This window comes from Anolis sagrei, chromosome Y, assembly GCF_037176765.1.
Source record: "Anolis sagrei isolate rAnoSag1 chromosome Y, rAnoSag1.mat, whole genome shotgun sequence".
Classification (NCBI taxonomy): domain Eukaryota; kingdom Metazoa; phylum Chordata; class Lepidosauria; order Squamata; family Dactyloidae; genus Anolis; species Anolis sagrei.
Window position 1 is genome coordinate 76,402,570 of NC_090035.1, and position 19,580 is coordinate 76,422,149.

General features: G+C 45.0%; 1 protein-coding gene across 5 annotated transcripts in view; it reads right to left on the reverse strand.

Annotated features, from left to right (window-relative positions):
• LOC137095162 (myotonin-protein kinase-like) overlaps positions 1–9,267 on the reverse strand; it is a 57,885-nt gene extending 48,618 nt beyond the window's left edge. For 4 of the 5 annotated variants that reach the window (XM_067461503.1, XM_067461502.1, XM_067461505.1 and 1 more), the window contains exon 1: positions 6,645–9,266. In XM_067461503.1, the coding sequence (XP_067317604.1) occupies positions 6,645–6,804 (160 nt within the window). In that variant the 5' untranslated portion in view covers positions 6,805–9,266. Of the gene's footprint in view, positions 1–6,644 lie in introns of all 5 variants that reach the window. The other variant, XM_067461501.1, reaches the window with a different exon arrangement.
• Between the last annotated feature and the right edge of the window lie 10,313 nt (positions 9,268–19,580).

The window sequence follows — 19,580 nt, forward strand, 5'->3', positions numbered from 1 at the left end:
GATCAGGACCAAACTTGGCACGACTACTCAATATGCCCAAATGTGAACACTGGTGGAGTTTGGGGGAATTTGACCTTGACATTTGGGAGTTGTAGTTGCTGGGATGTATAGTTAACCTACAATCAAAGAGCATTCTGAACTCCACCAGCGATGGAATTGAACCAAGCTTCCCACACAGAACTCCCATGACCAAGAGAAAATCCTAGAAGGGTTTGGTGGGCATTGACCTTCAGTTTTAGAGTTGTAGTTCACCTACATCCAGAGAGCACTGTGGACTCAAACAATGATGGATTGGCACGAATACTCAATATGCCCAAATGTCAACACTGGTGGAATTTGAGGAAAATATATCTTGACATTTGGGAGTTATAGTTGCTGGGATTTATAGTTCACTTACAATCAAAGAGCATTCTGAACCCCACCAATGATAGAATTGGGCCAAACTTGGCACACAGAACCCCCATGACCAACATAAAATACTGTGTTTTCTAATGGTCTTTGGCAACCCCTCTGACAATCCCTCGTGACCCCCCTCAGGGGTCCCAACCCCCAGGTTGAGAAACACTGATCTACACTATAGAGTTAATGCAGTTTGGCAACACTTTAACCCCAACTATGTGATGCTATGCAATCCTGGGAGTTGAAACGGGGCTCAGCTTTGCATCCAAAGCGGGTGGCCTTTTATGGCGTTGCGCAAAGATCCCAGCCACACATCCCACAGGCCCCAGAGCAGCTGGATCTCCCAGGGAAAGGCAAGCAAAGCAAAGGCAGGGAAGGGAAGGGCTGTGCCATCTTGTCCACAAAAGGCAGTCTGCACCAGCCGCCAAGGGGAGGGGTCCCGAGGGGTGGGATTGCATTCCCCTTCTTTCTGCTGAACTTCACCCAGATCCTGCTAGAAAGAGCAGGGAAGGGCTTTGTTTTGTGGCCTTGTTTTCCGTTTGTTTGTTTGCAAAACAAACAAACAAGGTTGCATGAAGTTCACATGTGTCGGCTTTGCTGTTGCAAAGATAAACATTTTGGAGGGATGCATAGAGAAATAGACAGATGCAGAGAGACAGATATCGATATTGATATAGATAGAAGGATGGGGATATAGACAGAGATTGATGGAGACAGATATAGATGGGGATAGAGCAGGCCTGGGCAAACTTGGGCCCTCCAGGTGTTTTGGACTTCAACTCCCATCATTCCTAACAGTCGGGTTGGATGGATGGCTGGATGGACAGACAGACATAAAGAGAGACAGACAGTCCAACATAGAGGGTTAGATGGATGGGTGGGTGGGTGGATAGATGGATGGAAGGATAGATGGATGGAAGGACAGATGGATGAATGGATGGATAAATGGATGGTTAGATGGATGGATGGATGGATGGATGGATGGATGGATAGATGGATGGATGGATAGATGGATGGATGGATGGATAGATGGATGGATGGATAGATGGATGGATGGATGGATGGATAGATGGATGGATAGATGGATGGATGGATGGATAGATAGATAGATGGATAGATGGATAGATGGATAGATGGAAGGATAGATGGAAGGATAGATGGAAGGATAGATGGAAGGATAGATGGAAGGATAGATGGATGGAAGGACAGATGGATGAATGGATGGATAAATGGATGGTTAGATGGATGGATGGATGGATGGATGGATGGATAGATGGATGGATAGATGGATGGATAGATGGATGGATAGATGGATGGATAGATGGATGGATAGATGGATGGATAGATGGATGGATAGATGGATGGATGGATGGATGGATCAATGGATAGATGGATGGATGGATCAATGGATGGATGGATGGATGGATCAATGGATAGATGGATGGATGGATGGGTGGGTGGATAGATGGATAGATAGATAGATAGATAGATAGATAGATAGATGGACAGATAGATAGATGGACAGATAGATAGATGGACAGATAGATGGACAGATAGATGGACAGATAGATGGATAGATGGATGGACAGATGGATGGACAGATGGATAGATGGATGGATAGATGGATGGATAGATGGATGGATAGATGGATGGATAGATGGATGGATGGATGGATGGATGGATAGATAGATAGATAGATAGATAGATAGATGGATGGATAGATAGATAGGTGGATAGATGGGTGGATAGATGGACGGACAGACGGATGGACGGACGGATGGATAGATAGAGGTAGAAGGGTGGGGAGACTGGGATTTAAAGTTAACCTACCATCAAAGACCATTCTGAACTCCACCAACGATGGAATTGAACCAAACTTGGCACACAGTTCTCCCATGACCAACAGAAAATACTGGAAGGGTTTGGTGGGCAGTGTCGTTTGGTTTTGGAGTTGTAGTTCACCTACATCCAGAGATCATTGTGGACTCAAACAATGATGGATCTGGACCAAACTCTACACAAATACTCAATATGCCCAAATGTCAACACTGGTGAAGTTTGGTGAAAATAGAATCTTGACATTTGGGAGTTGTAGTTGCTGGGATATGTAGTTCACCTACAATCAAAGACCATTCTGAACTCCACCAACGATGGAATTGAACCAAACTTGGCACACAGTTCTCCCATGATCAACAGAAAATACTGGAAGGGTTTGGTGGGCAGTGTCCTTTGGTTTTGGAGTTGTAGTTCACCTACATCCAGAGATCATTGTGGACTCAAACAATGATGGATCTGGACCAAACTCTACACAAATACTCTATATGCCCAAATGTGAACACTGGTGGAGTTTGAGGAAAATAGAATCTTGACATTTGGGAGTTGTAGTTGCTGGGATTTATAGTTCACCTGCAATCACAGAGCATTCTGAACCCCACCAACGATGGAATTGAACCAAACTTGGCACACAGTTCTCCCATGACCAACAGAAAATACTGGAAGGGTTTGGTGGGCAGTGCCATTTGGTTTTGGAGTTGTAGTTCACCTACATCCAGAGATCATTCAATGATGGATCTGGACCAAACTTGGCATGAATGCTCAATATGCCCAAATGCGAACACTGATAGAGTTTGGGGAATATAGAATCTTGACATTTGGGAGTTGTAATTGCTGGGATTTATAGTTCACCTACAATCACAGAGCATTCTGAACCCCAACAACGATGGAATTGAACCAAACTTGACACACAGTTCTCCTATGACCAACAGAAAATACTGGAAGGGTTTGGTGGGCAGTGCCCTTTGGTTTTGGAGTTGTAGTTCACCTACATTCAGAGATCACTGTGGACTCAAACAATGATGTATCTGGACCAAACTCTCCACAAATAATCAATATGCCCAAATGTGAACACTGGTGAAGTTTGGGGAAAACAGAATCTTGAAATTTGGGAGTTGTAGTTGCTGGGATTTATAGTTCACCTACAATCACAGAGCATTCTGAATCCCACCAAGGATAGAATTGAACCAAACCTGACACACAGTTCTCCCACAACCAACAGCAAATACTAGAAGGGTTTGGTGGGCATTAACCTTAAGTTTGGGAGTTGTAGTACACCTACATCCAGAGAGCACTGTAGACTCAAACAATAATGGATCTGGACCAAACTTGGCACAAATATTCCATATGCCCAGCTAGAAACACAGATGGAGTTTGGGGAAAATAGACCTTGACATTTGGGAGTTGTAGTTGCTGGGATTTATAGTTCACCTACAATCACAGAGCATTCTGAACCCCACCAATGATAGAATTGGGCCACAGCGACACATGGCAGGGGATGGCTAGTATTATATAAAGATGAGTATAGCAAAAAGAGGGGCAGAATTGGGATTTGTTATTGCTGTTGTGTGCTTCTGCGTCATTTCCGAGTTATGGCGACCCTAAGGCACGTTTCCTTGCAAACCAGAATGAAATATGCCTTCTGTCCCCAAATTTCCTGGCACTACGGCACTTTTAAAGCTTCGGTTGAGCATTTAGAAAGGCAGCTTAGTGAACCAAAGCAAAGGGGCAGGCGGAATGACCACAGGAATGTGGACTGAACAAATAGAAAGAGCTCTCCGGCGTGAACAGTTTCCAGCGTTGCACTCTCTGCGCAATGCTAGACATTTGAAGACAAAAGGAGAATTGATTCGAAGGGAAAAGAATCGTATTTTGGAGAAGATCTCACACCTGTCACTAAAATACAAGCTTTGCAGCAGGGAAAAGAGAACTCCAAGCCTTGGGAAGAACAGATTGCATGGTGCATCTACACTGGAGAATTAATGCAGATTGGCACCACTTCAACTGCCATGGGAATCCTGGGAGATGTAGTTTGGGGAGGCACCAAAACTCTTTAGCAGATAAGGGTCAAATGACAGCTCCCAAGATTCCATAGCAGTTAAAGCGGTATCAAACTGCATTAATTCTCCAGTGTAGGTACGCCCAGAGTAACTTGCACATATACTCACAAAAGCTAATATAATGTAATACTCGGTGCTCATGCATAGTGTACATAAACAACAAAATAGGATGCTGTGTGTTTTCTGGGCTGTCTGGCCATCTTCCGGAAGCATTCTCTCCTGACATTTCGCCCACATCTATGGCAGGCAATCTCAGAGGTTGAGGGGTCCTCATCCTCTCAGCCTCTTAGGATACCTCCCATAGATGTAGGCAAAATATCAGGAGAGGATGCTTCTCAAAATTCACAGCAATCCAGTCAAACCATGAAAATGAACACAATCTGGCTACCAGTACTTTAAAAAAAATCCTCTAAAATCAGGATAGTAAATAAAGAGCAACACTAAGAAAACGAGAATTCTGGATAGGAAACAATCAGAGCCAGCTAACACCTCCCAACAAAGGATTCCCCCAGGCAGGAAGCAGCCAAGCTTTGAAGCTGCAAGGCCATTCAGTGCTAATCAAGGTGGCCAATTGCAACATTCACACCTGCCTCAAGTAGACAAAGGAAAGGGCCTGAGGCTGTCAACCTCTGAGGACGCCTGCCATAGATATGGGCAAAATGTCAGGAGATAATGCTTCTGGAACATAGCCAGACAGCCTGGAAAAAGGAAGAGACCTGAGACTGTCAACCTCTGAGGATGTCTGCAATAGAAGTGGGTGAAATGTCAGGAGAGAATGCTTCTGGAACATAGCCAGACAGCCCGGAAAAGGAAGGAACCTGAGGCTGTCAACCTCTGAGGATGGCTGCCATAGATGTGGGCGAAACATCAGGAGAGAATGCTTCTGGAACATAGCCAGACAGTCTGGAAAAGGAAGGAACCTGAGGCTGTCAACCTCTGAGGATGCCTGCCATAGATGTGGGCGAAATGTCGGGAGAGAATGCTTCTGGAACATAGCCAGACAGCCCAGAAAATTCACAGCAACCCAGTGATTCCGGCCGTGAAAACCTTCAACAACAACAAAACATACCAAAAAAGAGAAGGATAGAAATTGCTTTCTTTCAGCTATCAAAACTACAAATTTCTAGCATTGCACTTCATGGGCAAAGAGTAAATCAGTAGCCCTACAAGAAAAAGGGACCCATGGATCTCAGGCCCCTTCTACGCTTCCATATAATCCAGATTATCCAAGGAGATAATCCACATTATCTGCTTTGAACTGGAATATCTGTATCTGTACTGTGATATAATCCAGTTCAAAGCATATAATCTGGATTTTATACAGCAGTGCAGAAAGGGCCTCACAGACAACTGACCGCTTCGTGAAAGGCTTTTACTCAGAGTCTGGAAGGCCATCTGTCAGGAGGGCTTTGATTGTGGCTCCTTCCACACAGCTGTATAAAATCCACATTGAACTAGATGATATGACAGTGTGGACTCAGATAACCTAGTTCAAAGCGTGGATTATGTGGATTATCTGATTTGTGGATTATCTGACTTGATAATGTGGATTATCTGACTTGATATTCTGGGTTATATAGCTGTATGGAAGGGCCCTGTGTCTTACTGGCTGAATACTAGCATTGGAAGAGACCCCAAGGGGTTGGACTGCATAGCCCTTGAGGTCTCCTCCAATGCTAGTATTCTGTGATTCAACAGAGGCTGGATGGCCATCTGTCGGGAGGGCTTTGAGATGGCTGAATACTAGCTGCTTCCCTGGAGACTAGGACGCGGAACAATGGCTTCAAACTACAAGAGAGGAGATTCCATCTGAACATGAGGAAGAACTTCCTGACTGTGAGAGCCGTTCAGCAGTGGAACTCTCTGCCCCGGAGTGTGGTGGAGGCTCCTTCTTTGGAAGCTTTTAAGCAGAGGCTGGATGGCCATTTGTCAGGGGTGATTTGAATGCAATATTCCTGCTTCTTGGCAGAATGGGGTTGGACTGGATGGCCCATGAGGTCTCTTCCAACTCTTTGATTCTATGAATACTTGGCTGAAGGGGTTGGACTGCATAGCCCTTGAAGTCTCCTCCAATGCTAGTATTCTGTGATTCAGCAGAGGCTGGATGGCCAACTGTCTGGAGGGCTTTGATATGGCTGAATACTAGCTGAATACTAGCATTGGAAGAGACCCCAAGGGGTTGGGTTGCATAGCCCTTGAAGTCTCCTCCAATGCTAGTATTCTGTGATTCAACAGAAGCTGGATGGCCATCTGTCAGGAGGGCTTTGATAGGTCTTCCTGCCTAGCAGAAAGGGGAATAGCTCTTGGAAACCCTTCCAACTCTAGGATGTACACAAGGCAAAGGTGACTCACCCCATTGCAAGAACTCCCTGATGTACTTCTCCTGGGCCAACGGAGAGGTGCTCAGCTCATGATGGACACAGAGTAGGAGGTCCACCAAAGTCTCCAAGCCCACCGATCTCCGGTCCAGGACCAGCTCCTCCAGCTTCTTCAGTCGCACTTCGGCTGCCATGGTGAACGCAGCTCCAAAGGTTGCTATGACACCTTCGGACACATCCAACAAAGGATGTCTGCGGCTACCTGGACCAGGCTCCCCTACGTCAATGGGGCATCGTTCTGACCCACAAGGGTCACAGTCACCATCTCCTTCAGGGGCGGTCAACCTGGCTTTTTGATATCCGAAGCAAAGGATGGAGAGGCCTTCTCTCTTGGTCAGACAACTTTCAAGGTAGTCTCACAGTTTGGTGATATGTTGGTGTCCTCACAATGGCAAACGTCTTTGTATGTAGGCAGATCCTGGCAAGCTTTCTGCCTGTCTCTCAATGCCCAATGTCTCTCCTTCTCACAGGCATTCTCACAAACAATCCAACGTTGTTTTGGGTCGCTTGCAAACGGCACAAGTCTCGACGAACGCAGTCCTGGCCAACTTCGTGCTCTTTTCTCCTCTTACAGAGAAATCAACCTGACTCAGTGTCGTTCTCACAAAGGCAGACAACCCAACTTCTCTCCGCTTCAATACACAAACTGTACAACTCATCCACAGATGATAAAAGGTTGAGTAACTTGTAAACAATTTCAAGAAGGTCCCACAATCCTGTTGCGTTTGGTTGTTTGCGACGGCAGGCGTCTTGTGATGATGAGCGCAGTCCTGGCAAACTTTCTGCCTGTCTCTCAATGATCAGAAATCACCCTTAGTCTCCCCTTTTCACCAATATTTTCACAAACGTGCACAATCCATGTTTGGGTTGCCTTTTGCGATGGCAGATGTCTTGTGATGAAACTTTCTGCCTGTTTCTCAATGCCTAGAAATCACCTTTAGTCTCTCCTTTTCACCAATATTTTCACAAACATGCACAATCCATGTTAGGGTTGCCTTTTGCGATGGCAGATGTCTTGTGATGGAACTTTCTGCCTGTTTCTCGATGCCCAGAAATCACCCTTAGTCTCTCCTTTTCACCAATATTTTCACAAACATGCACAATCCACGTTTGGGTTGCCTTTTGCGATGGCAGATGTCTTGTGATGAAACTTTCTGCCTGTCTCTCGATGCCCAGAAATCACCCTTAGTCTCTCCTTTTCACCAATATTTTCACAAATGCACACAATCCATGTTAGGGTTGCCTTTTGCGATGGCAGGTGTCTTGTGATGAAACTTTCTGCCTGTCTCTCGATGCCCAGAAATCACCCTTAGTCTCTCCTTTTCACCAATATTTTCACAAACGTGCACAATCCACGTTTGGGTTGCCTTTTGTGATGGCAGATGTCTTGTGATGAAACTTTCTGATTGTTTCTCGATGCCCAAAAATCACCCTTAGTCTCTCCTTTTCACCAATATTTTCACAAACGTGCACAATCCATGTTAGGGTTGCCTTTTGCGATGGCAGATGTCTTGTGATGAAATTTTCTGCCTGTCTCTCAATGCCCAGAAATCACCCTTAGTCTCTCCTTTTCACCAATATTTTCACAAATGCGCACAATCCACGTTTGGGTTGCCTTTTGCGATGGTAGATGTCTTGTGATGAAACTTTCTGATTGTTTCTCGATGCCCAAAAATCACCCTTAGTCTCTCCTTTTCACCAATATTTTCACAAACGCACACAATCCATGTTTGGGTTGCTTTTCGCGGTGGCAGACGTTCTCCGGACGAATGCAGCCTTGGCACACTTCCCGCCTGTTCTTTTCCTATCTCTTGCACATGAGCAGAAATCGCCTTTACATTCTCACAAACACACAATCCAACTTCTCTCTTCCAAAAGACACAAACGTCACAAGTCTTCCGATGGCATGGAAATGTTGCCTTCCGCTTCTCTCGATGATGCACAGAAATCAACTTTACTCTTTCTTACATTCTCACAAACACACAATCCAACTTCTCTCTTCCAAAAGACACAAACGCCACAAGTCTTCCGATGGTATGGAAATGTTGCCTTCCTCTTCTCTTGATGATGCACAGAAATCAACTTTACTCTTTCTCACAAACACATACAAAGTGACTTCTCCAGACACAAACTTTGCAACTTTGTTGTCGTCGTTGTCCCCTTCTCCGGTGCAGGGTGTGCACCGCCTACATTAATCCATGCACTCCTCTTTTACACAAGCATACACACACACACCCCTTTGCTGTCACATTGCTTTTCTCCCTTTAGTGCAGCCACAACATTGACTCACACTCGATGGTTTCCCCTTCTTGCTTGGGTTCCCAAAAATGCAACCCACACTTCTCTCTCTGTGGAGGCAAACAACAACTGAACATATACACACATGCGGTATTCTACTGAGTTCGGCACACACCCCTCCGAAGAAAAAGAGCACACCACTCCATGCACATTCCTTCTCTCTCTCTGGCTCAGTGTGCCAGCAATGTACCCAAAAGAGGGCCCTTCCTCCCTCTGCTTGGGCACCACACCCGGCCTCTCTGTTTGCCCTTCTGCTCTGCCCTGCCCAGCACTCGGCTGCCAAGGCCCCAGCCTCGGGCGCAAACGCACTCCATGCCCATTTAAAGGTCCCAGGAATGGAGCTGGAAGAGGACAGAGGGGCCGGCCTCCCATTTAACCCCATCGCTGCTTTCCTTCCCCTGGAAAAAAAAGCTCCAGGATGAAGGGGTGGGAAAGCAACAAAAGGGGAGCATGCAAAAGAAGGGAGTCATAGAATCATAGAATCAAAGAGTTGGAAGAGACCTCATGGACCATCTAGTCCAACCCCCTGCCAAGAAGCAGGAATATTGCATTCAAATCACCCCTGACAGATGGTCATCCAGCCTCTGTTTAAAAGCTTCCAAAGAAGGAGCCTCCACCACACTCCAGGGCAGAGAGTTCCACTGCTGAATGGCTCTCACAGTCAGGAAGTTCTTCCTCATGTTCAGATGGAATCTCCTTTCTTGTAGTTTGGAGCCATTTTTCCACATCCTAGTCTCCAGGGAAGCAGAAAAAAAGCTTGCTCCCTCCTCCTCCCTGTGACTTCCTCTCACATAATTATACATGGCTATCATGTCTCCTCTCAGCCTTCTCTTCTTCAGGCTAAACATGCCCAGCTCTTTAAGCCGCTCCTCATAGGGCTTGGTCTCCAGACCCTTGATCATTTTAGTCACCCTCCTCTGGATACATTCTAGCTTGTCAATATTCGTTTTCTGTTTTGAGTTCGGAGTAGAGCAACTGCTTTGCGAGACGGTGGTTGGGCATCCAGACAACGTGATTGGTCCAGCGGAGTTGGTGGCAGAGGACCATCGCTTCAGTGCTGGTGGTCTTTGCTTCTTCCAGCACTCTGACATTTGTCTGCTTGTCTACCCAAGCGATTTGCAGGATTTTCCGAAGACAGCGCTGATGGAATCATTCTAGGAGTGTGACATCTGTAGACAGTCCATGTTTCGCAGGCATATAGCAGGGTTGGGAGGACAATCGCTTTATAAACAAGCCCCTTGGTATCCCCAGAGGCGGCCCTAGGTAATTTTCATCGGTAAGCAAATAGTATTTAGCCCCCGCCCCCCAACCAATCACTGATTTTCTCTTCATCGTGGGAGTTCTGTGTGCCATATTTGGTTCAATTCCATCATTGGTGGAGTTCAGAATGCTCTTTGATTGTAGATGAATTATACATCCCAATAACTACAACTCGCATATCATGGTCTATTTTCCCCCAAGAGTGCCTCAAGATCGCCCTTGGGCAAAATCAACTATACTGCAAATGCTTACTTTGCGTAATGGGTTGAGCCATCCCTGAGTATCCCAATGGATGTCCCGGTCCTCTAACTATCTCTGCTTCATTCCAAAAAATGCTGCACTCGCAGAGCTCAGGTGGTGTTGTATTTCGGTGTCAATGTTGACTTTGGTGGAGAGGGGGCTGCCAAGGGAGCGGAAATGGTCAACATTTTCTAGTGTTACACTATTAAGCTGTATTTCTGGCATTGGAGAGGGATTGGCTGGTGACCGCTGGAACAGCACTTTGGTTTTCTCGATGTTCAGTGACAGGCCGATGGACATAGGATGCCTGCCTGAAAACACTGGTGTTGTTAGGACTCTGCGAGCAAGATATCAAATAGCACATGTGCATTGGCTCACCCAAGTGAGAAGGAAATATTAATGCTTCTATTTGGTTCCCTAAATCCCTGTTGTGATTTTCCTGTCTGTCAAAAGGGGGTCAGACTGGATGACCTTTGGGGTCCCTTCCAATTCTGGGATTCTATATCCATACTTGGCATACATTAACAATCACATAAGATGCCTACCCAAAGAGCATTGGTGTTGTTAGGATGTCAAATAGCACATGTTCATTGGCTCATCCAAGTATGAGGGAAACATTAATGATTCCGGCCCAGCTTATCTATCCAAACGTATCTCCTCCTATGAACCTTCTAGACATTTAAGATCATCTGGGGAGGCCCTGCTTTCCATCCCTCCTGCCTCACAGGTGTGTCTAGCGGGGACGAGAGACAGGGCCTTCTCAGTGGTGGCCCCTTGGCTGTTGGAACTCCCTGCCCAGGGATATTAGACCAACTCCTTCTCCCCTTTACTTTTTGAAAGAGTGAAAACATTTACTCTTTGAGCAGGCGTTTGAAACTTCAACGTGATCAAATAAATACAACTGGAAAGAATATGTAACGGCTAAAGAGGATATAAACAGATGAGGAACTGGATTGGAAAACACTATTTTATAGACTTTTATAGTTTTTATATGTATTAGGATGTGATTTAATTCTTTTAACCGACATGTGTATGTCTGACTTGGCCACAGTAGTCCACGCTGTGGTTACATCCTGTATAGACTACTGCAGCGCACTCTACGTGGGGCTGCCTCTGAAGACTGTCCAGAAGCTTCACATGGTCCAATGGGCGGCAGACAGATTGCTAACAGGAGAGACACTTAGAGAGCATACAACTCCTCTGTTGCGTCAGCTCCACTGTCTGCCAGTTTGCTACCGGGCACAATTCAAAGTGCTGGTTTTAGCCTATAAAGCCCTACATCAGGCATGGGGAACCTTCGGCCCTCCAGGTGTGGTGGACTTCAACTCCCACAATTCCTTGAGGCTCGGCATTTGCCCCAAAGGCTTACCTCGGCCCAAGGAATTGTGGGAGTTGAAGTCCACCACACCTGGAGGGCCGAAGGTTCCTGACCCCTGCCCTACATGGTTCTGGTCCAACTTACCTGTCCGAACGCATCTTCCCTTATGAACCATTTAGGACTTTAAGATCGTCCGGGAAGGCCCTGCTCTCGATCCTGCCTTCATCACAAGTACGTCTGGCAGGGACGAGAGACAGGGCCTTCTCAGTGGTAGCCCCTTGGCTATGGAACGCCCTCCCTAAGGAGCTTAGATCGGCTCCCTCACTCTTAACGTTTCAGAGACAAGGTAACATGGTTATATGAGCAAGCGTTTACAAATGCAGAGTAACTGACATAGGAAATGGAATCATTTGACAATGGAACTTGGACAGCGTTATTTAACTAGGAGACGCTGCTAATGATAATGATGTTGGTTTTTATTGTTTCTATTGTGGTTTTATATTGTTTTAATGCTTAATCTGTATTTTGCTACTATGTTGTACTGACTTGTTGTAAACCGCCTTGAGTCGCTGATAGGCTGAGAAAGGCGGTATACAAGTATAGTAAATAAATAATATACAAATATCATAGAATCATAGAATCAAAGAGTTGGAAGAGACCTCATGGGCCATCCAGTCCAACCCCATTCTGCCAAGAAGCAGGAATATTGCATTCAAATCACCCCTGACAGATGGCCATCCAGCCTCTGCTTAAAAGCTTCCAAAGAAGGAGCCTCCACCACACTCCGGGGCAGAGAGTTCCACTGCTGAACGGCTCTCACAGTCAGGAAGTTCTTCCTCATGTTCAGATGGAATCTCCTCTCTTGTAGTTTGAAGCCATTTCTCCATTGCGTCCTAGTCTCCAAGGAAGCAGGAAACAAGCTTGCTCCCTCCTCCCTGTGGCTTCCTCTCACATATTTATACATGGCTATCATATCTCCTCTCAGCCTTCTCTTCTTCAGGCTAAACATGCCCAGCTCCTTAAGCCGCTCCTCATAGGGCTTGTTCTCCAGACCCTTGATCATTTTAGTCGCCCTCCTCTGGACACATTCCAGCTTGTCAATATCTCTCTTGAATTGTGGTGCCCAGAATTGGACACAATATTCCAGATGTGGTCTAACCAAAGCAGAATAGAGGGGTAGCATGACTTCCTTAGATCTAGACACTAGGCTCCTCTTGATGCAGGCCAAAATCCCATTGGCTTTTTTTGCCGCCACATCACATTGTTGGCTCATGTTTAACTTGTTGTCCACGAGGACTCCAAGATCTTTTCCACACGTACTGCTCTCGAGGCAGGCATTGTCCCCCACTCTGTATCTTTGCATTTCATTTTTTCTGCCAAAGTGGAGTATCTTGCATTTGTCACTGTTGAACTTCATTTTGTTAGTTTTGGCCAATCACATCTCTAATCTGTCAAGATCGTTTTGAATTCTGCTCCTGTCCTCTGGACTAATATAAATATAATATAATATATATAAATATAATATAAAAATATGTTTTTATATATGGCATCAAATTGTTGCTAGTCTGTACACCACCCTGAGTCGCCTTTGGGTTGAAATGGACAGGATAAAAATGTCATAAATCAATCAATCAATCAATCAATCAATAAATAAGAATAGGGTTCCACAGTCACCTATGGGCCTACCGGCACGACACTACACTTGGAGGCCCATCATCCTCGAGCTACCAAGGATCACCTACACAAACAAGTAAGTAAAGTAAGTATCAGTCTCCTCCCAGTAGACTCAAATCAAGGGAAAGCTTCATGAGAACCACCACTCCTCTTAATGTTCCTCCAGCATCAGCAAGAGCATCCCTCTGGGCAGCTAAACCAGGAAATCCCAATTGGGTGGCCCACCAGGAGGGTCTTCCTCCAAGACCAAGAACAGGCAACTTGGAAGTCCCTGAACAGACTCAGAAGTGGAGTGGGCACATCAAAAGGGAACCTGGCAAAATGGCACGACCTAGAAGAATCCCACACCTTGTGTGACTGTTGAGCAGAACAAACAACTCCATATCTGTGTGCTTGTCCATCATGCCCTGCCTCATGCACAGAGGATGAATTGTTCGAGGCTACAGACTATCCTGAGGAGACTATCATGAGGAGACAGCAAAGCCTGGAGAAGACAATGATGCTGGGGAAAGTGGAAGGCAAAAGGAAGAGGGGCCGACCAAGGGCGAGATGGATGGACGGCATCCTTGAAGTGACGGGACTGACCTTGAAGGAGCTGGGGGTGGTGACGGCCGACAGGGAGCTCTGGCGTGCGCTGGTCCATGAGGTCACGAAGAGTCGGAGACGACTGAACGAATGAACAACAACAACAACACAGACTATCCTGAATTTAGAGGGTTTTTTAAAAAGAAATACTGGTAGCCAGATTGTGTCCATGGTTCCTCTGGATTGCTGTGAATTTTGAGAAGCATTCTTTCCTGACATTTCACCCACATCTATGGCAGGCATTCTAAGAGGTTGAGATGAGGACCCCTCAATTTCTGAGGTTGCCTGCCATAGATGTGGGCAAAACGTCAGTAGAGAATGCTTCTGGAACATGGCCATACAGCCCGGAAAACTCACAGCAACCCAGCAAGCGAGAGTCCAAAAGTGGCAGGCCCAAACCCAGCACCTCAATTCATGGCTGATACCAGATGAGAGACTCCCCCCTGGGCACTCAGAAGACTGGACGACTTGGAAGGCGCTGAACAGACTGCGCTCTGGCACCACGAGATGCAGAGCCAACCTCAAGAAATGGGGCTACAGGGTGCAATCCTCGGCATGCGAGTGCGGAGAAGAGCAAACCACTGACCACCTGCTGCAATGCACCCTGAGCCCTGCCACATGTACAATGGAGGACCTTCTTGCGGCAACCCCAGAGGCACTCCAAGTGGCCAGATACTGCTCAAAGGACATTTAACCAAATACCAAATTTGCAAAATCTGTGTGTTTTTTTTCCTTTTTCTTTTTAATCTGTGTGTTTGTTTTGCTCTGTTAGAATTGTAATACAATGGTTGCTGATGACACGATAAATAAATACTATTATAAAAATGTTTAATCTCTCCATATGTTTGGAATGCGCCCTGAGTCCCTTTGGGAAGATAGAGCGGAAAATAAAAAAGTATTATTATTATTATTATTATTATTGACACAAAAGCACAGTATGTCACACCAAACGAGATCTCTATGCTGGATTTCGTATCACAAAATCACAAGTTGAACACTTCCCAAGCGTCTAGGACTGTGTGATGTATTTTCGAATGATGTGCGCAGATCCAAGTCAGGTGGCCTTTTGCAGTTGACAGATCGTGATTTCGTCGATGTTTATTGTTTCCATATTATTATTATTATTATTATTATTATTATTATTATTATTATTTTACTGACACAAAAACACAGTAAAATAATAATAATATGGAAACAATAAACATTGACAAAATTATTATTATTTTCAATGTTTATTGTTTCCATATTAATGTTATTTTACTGTGTTTTGTGTCAGTAAAATAATAATAATAATAATAATAATAATAATAATAATAATAATAATAATAATAATAATAGATTAGTCTAGTTTGCATGTGCAACAGCGACACCTCGTGTCCATCCTGGAAATTGCAGCACATACATCTAATCAACAAAGTAAAAGTGATAGAAAAGTACCATAAAATCAGAACTAACACAGAGATTGATGATATATACTTTAGTTACTTGGGAACTAAAGTTTTCAAAAGTGGAGTGATGCACAGATTTCTTTATGGTCTATTTCATGTGCATTGTGTGGGGCAGGGAGATTCAGTTTCAGGTGTTTTCCATCAGAAATCCAGAACAAAGAAATGGCTGAAATGCATAGCACTAATAATATCAAGAGGAAGAGGGGCCGACCAAGGGCAAGATGGATGGATGGCATCCTTGAAGTGACTGGACTGACCTTGAAGGAGCTGGGGGTGGTGACGGCCGACAGGGAGCTCTGGCGTGGGCTGGTCCATGAGGTCACGAAGAGTCGGAGACGACTGAACGAATGAACAACAACAACAATAATATCAACAGCACTCCATGCAGTCATGCTGGCCACATGACCTTGGAGGTGTCTATGGACAACGCCGGCTCTTCGGCTTAGAAATGGAGATGAGCACCAAACCCCCAGAGTCGGACACGACTGGACTTAATGTCAGGGGGAAAACCTTTACCGAATAATACCAACAATAACAATAATACAATTTTCAAGGCAGTTCTCTCACCTTGGAATTCCTCTTCCTCAGTGTAAGAATCCAGGCCAAGCAGCCCAATTGAGGCCCAAGTTAATTCATGTTAGCAATATTTCTGTGGCCAGTTAAGCCAAACTCACCCTCTTCAATCAGAGCAAGTATTTAAAGCCAGCTGTGTTTGGAGCAAGGGCTTTTATATCTTTCAGCTAAAGCTTCTCAATAAAGGCATAATGCACCCTTTCTCAACCTGGGGGTCAGGACCTCTGAGTGTGTCGCGAGGGGGGGGGGGTGTCAGAGGGGTCAGCAAAGGCCATCAGAACATACAATATTTTCTGTTGGTCATGAGTGTACGGTGTGGGAAGTTTGGCCCAATTCTATCATTGGTGGGTTTCAGAATGCTCTTTGATTGTAGGGTACTATAAATCCCAGCAACTACAGCTCCCACATGTCAAGGTCTATTTTCCCAAAACTCTACCAGTGTTGACATTAGGGCATATTGAGTTTCCATACCAAGTTTGGTCCAGATCCATCACTGTTTGAGTCCACAGTGCCCTCTGGATGTAGGTGAACTACAACTCCAAAACTTAAGGTCAATGCCCATGAAACCCTTATAGTATTTTCTCTTGGTCGTGGGAGTTCTGTGTGCCAAGTTTGGTTCAATTCTATTGTTAGTGGAGTTCAGAATGCTCTTTGGTTGTAGGTGAACTATAAATCCCAGCAACTACAGCTCCCAAATGTCAAGGTCTATTTTCCTCAACCTCTACCAGTGTTGACATTTGGGCATACTGAGTTTCCGTACCAAGATTGGTTCAGATCCATCATTGTTTGAGTCCACAAGGTTCTCTGGATGTAGGTGAACTACAACTCTAAAACTCAAGGTCAATGCCCACCAAACCCTGTTGGTTGTGGGAATTCGGTTTGCCAAGTTTGGTTCAATTCCATCGTTGGAGTTCAGAATACTATTTGATTGTAGGTGAACTATAAATCCCAGCAATAACAACTCCCAAATGTCAAGGTCTATTTCCCCCAAACTCCACCAGTGTTCACATTTGGACATATGTCTGTTCTTGTTTTATTGTATTTTAAAGTTAATTGTATTGTTTTAATCTACTGCTGTAAACTGCTCTGAGCCAAATTGGGAGTAGTGGTATACAAGTCAAATAAATACTAATAATAAATAATAATAATATTGAGTTTCTGTACCAAGTTTGGTCTAGATCCATCATTGTTTGAGTCCACAGTGCCCTCTGGATGTAGGTGAACTACAACTCCAAAACTTAAGCTCAATGCCCACCAAAGTATTTTCTATTGGTCATGGGAGTTCTGTGTGCCAAGTTTGGTTCAATTCAATCATTGGTGGATTTCAGAATGCTCTTTGGTTGTAGGTGAACTATAAATCCCAGCAACTACAACTCCCAAATGACAAAATCAACCCCCACCAGTATTCAAATTTGGATGTATTGGGTATTTGTGCCAAATTTGGTCCAGTGAATGAAAATACATCCTGCATATCAGATATTTACATGACGATTAATAACAGAAGCAAAATTAGTTATGAGGTAGCAATGAAAATAATGTTATGGTTGGGGGTCAACACAACATGAGGAACTGCATTAAGGGGTCGCGGCATTAGGAAGGTTGAGGAACACTGGCCTAATGCAAGATGCTTATTGATTCCAACCTTCCCCTCACCTTTGGACCAAAACAGCCCAAGGCAAGCGCCCAGAACAGAGCCTGCCAAGGGAGCCAGGAACAATTAGCTTATTTAAACCATGTGCCTGCTTTGTGTAATGATTAAACACAAACAAGGAGGGACATACATATGTATGAGGGCGTCTTTCTTTTCTGGAGTGCGGTCCAAACAGGATCAAGCTTGATATATAAACAGTTGCATTAAAATTAGAGTTGTTATGAACATATTAACCCTGCTTTCTCTCAGGGCCCTTCCACACAGCCCTGAATATCAAGGCAGGAAATCCCACAATATGTGCTTGAACTGGTTTATCTGAGTCCACATTGTCATATATTCCAGTTCAAAGCAGATATTGTGGGATTCCCTGGGAAGGACCCTTTGTCTTCCTGGCTCAATACTAGCATTGGAAGAGACCCCCAAGGGGTTGGACTGCATAGCCTTTGGGGTCACTCCCAATGCTAGTATTCTATAATTCAACAGAGGGGGGGGGTGGTCATCTGTCAGGAGGGCTTTGATATGTCTTCCTGCCTTGGGAAAGCTCTTGGGATCCCTTCCAACTTTAGGATTCGAGGATATTATGTACACGAGGGAAAAGAGACTCTCCCCATTGCAAGAACTCCCTGATGTACTTAACCTGGGCCAACGGAGAAGCGCTCAGGATTGTTGTAGGTTTTTTCGGGCTATATGGCCATACTCTAGAGGCATTCTCTCCTGACGTTTCGCCTGCATCTATGGAGGTAGTGAGGTGAGTCCACACTGAGAAGTGCTCAGTTCATGATGCACACAGAGCAGGAGGTCCACCAAAGTCTCCAAATCCACCATCCAGATTATCTGCTGTGAACTGGCAGTGTGGACTCCTATAATGTGGATTATCTGCTTTGATAATGTGGATCATATGGCAGTGTGGAAGGGGTCTAAGCTTTGTTGTAGATCCTTCATTCAAAGGCCCCTTCTACATACCATTGCCTTTCCCATCCAAATACCATTTTCTGCAAGGAAGGAGAACCCAAGAATAGGCTGAAGCTGGAGAGGTGGAAACTTTCCAAACTTCTCTCTCTGATCGCTCCCATACTTTTGCACTTCTGTCTTGATAGGTTTGTGTTTGACCTGAAGGCCTTCCCCTTCCAAATACTAGTTTCTGCAAGGAAGGAGAACCCAAGAGTGGGTTGAAGAGTGATTGGTTGAAACTTCCCAAACTTCTCTCCCTGATCTCTCCCATACTTTTGTAGTCCTGCCTTGTTAGGTTGTGTTTGACCCAAAGGCCTTTCTCATCCAAATGCTAATTTCTACAAGGAAGGAGAACACAAGAAAAGAAGCGGCTGAGCAGGGAAAGCAAAGGGCCTGAGACTGTTAGGAATGATGGGAGTTGAAGTCCAAAACACCCAGAGGGCTCAAGTTTGCCCGTACTTGCTCTAATTCATAATCCAACCACTGGGTTGCTGTGAAAAAGGGATAAATCCCAAACTTTCCAGAGATTGCTGTAAGACATCTCTTCATGCCAATCTCTCTCCCATACTTTTGTCGTCCTGCCTTGTTATGTTTCACCCAAAGGCCTTTCCCAAATACCATTTTCTGCAAGGAAGGAGAACCCAAGAGTCAGCTGAAGTTGAAGAGGTGGAAACTTCCCAAACTTCTTTCTCTGATTTCTCCCATACTTTTGCACTTCTGTCTTGATAGGTTTGTGTTTGACCCGAAGGCCTTCCCCTTCCAAATGCTAGTTTCTACAAGGAAGGAGAACCCAAGTTTGGGGTGAAAAGGGATTGGTTGGAACTTCCCAAACTTCTCTCTCTGATCTCTCCCATACTTTTTGTAGATTTGTGTTTGACCCGAAGGCCTTCCCCTTCCAAATGCTAGTTTCTA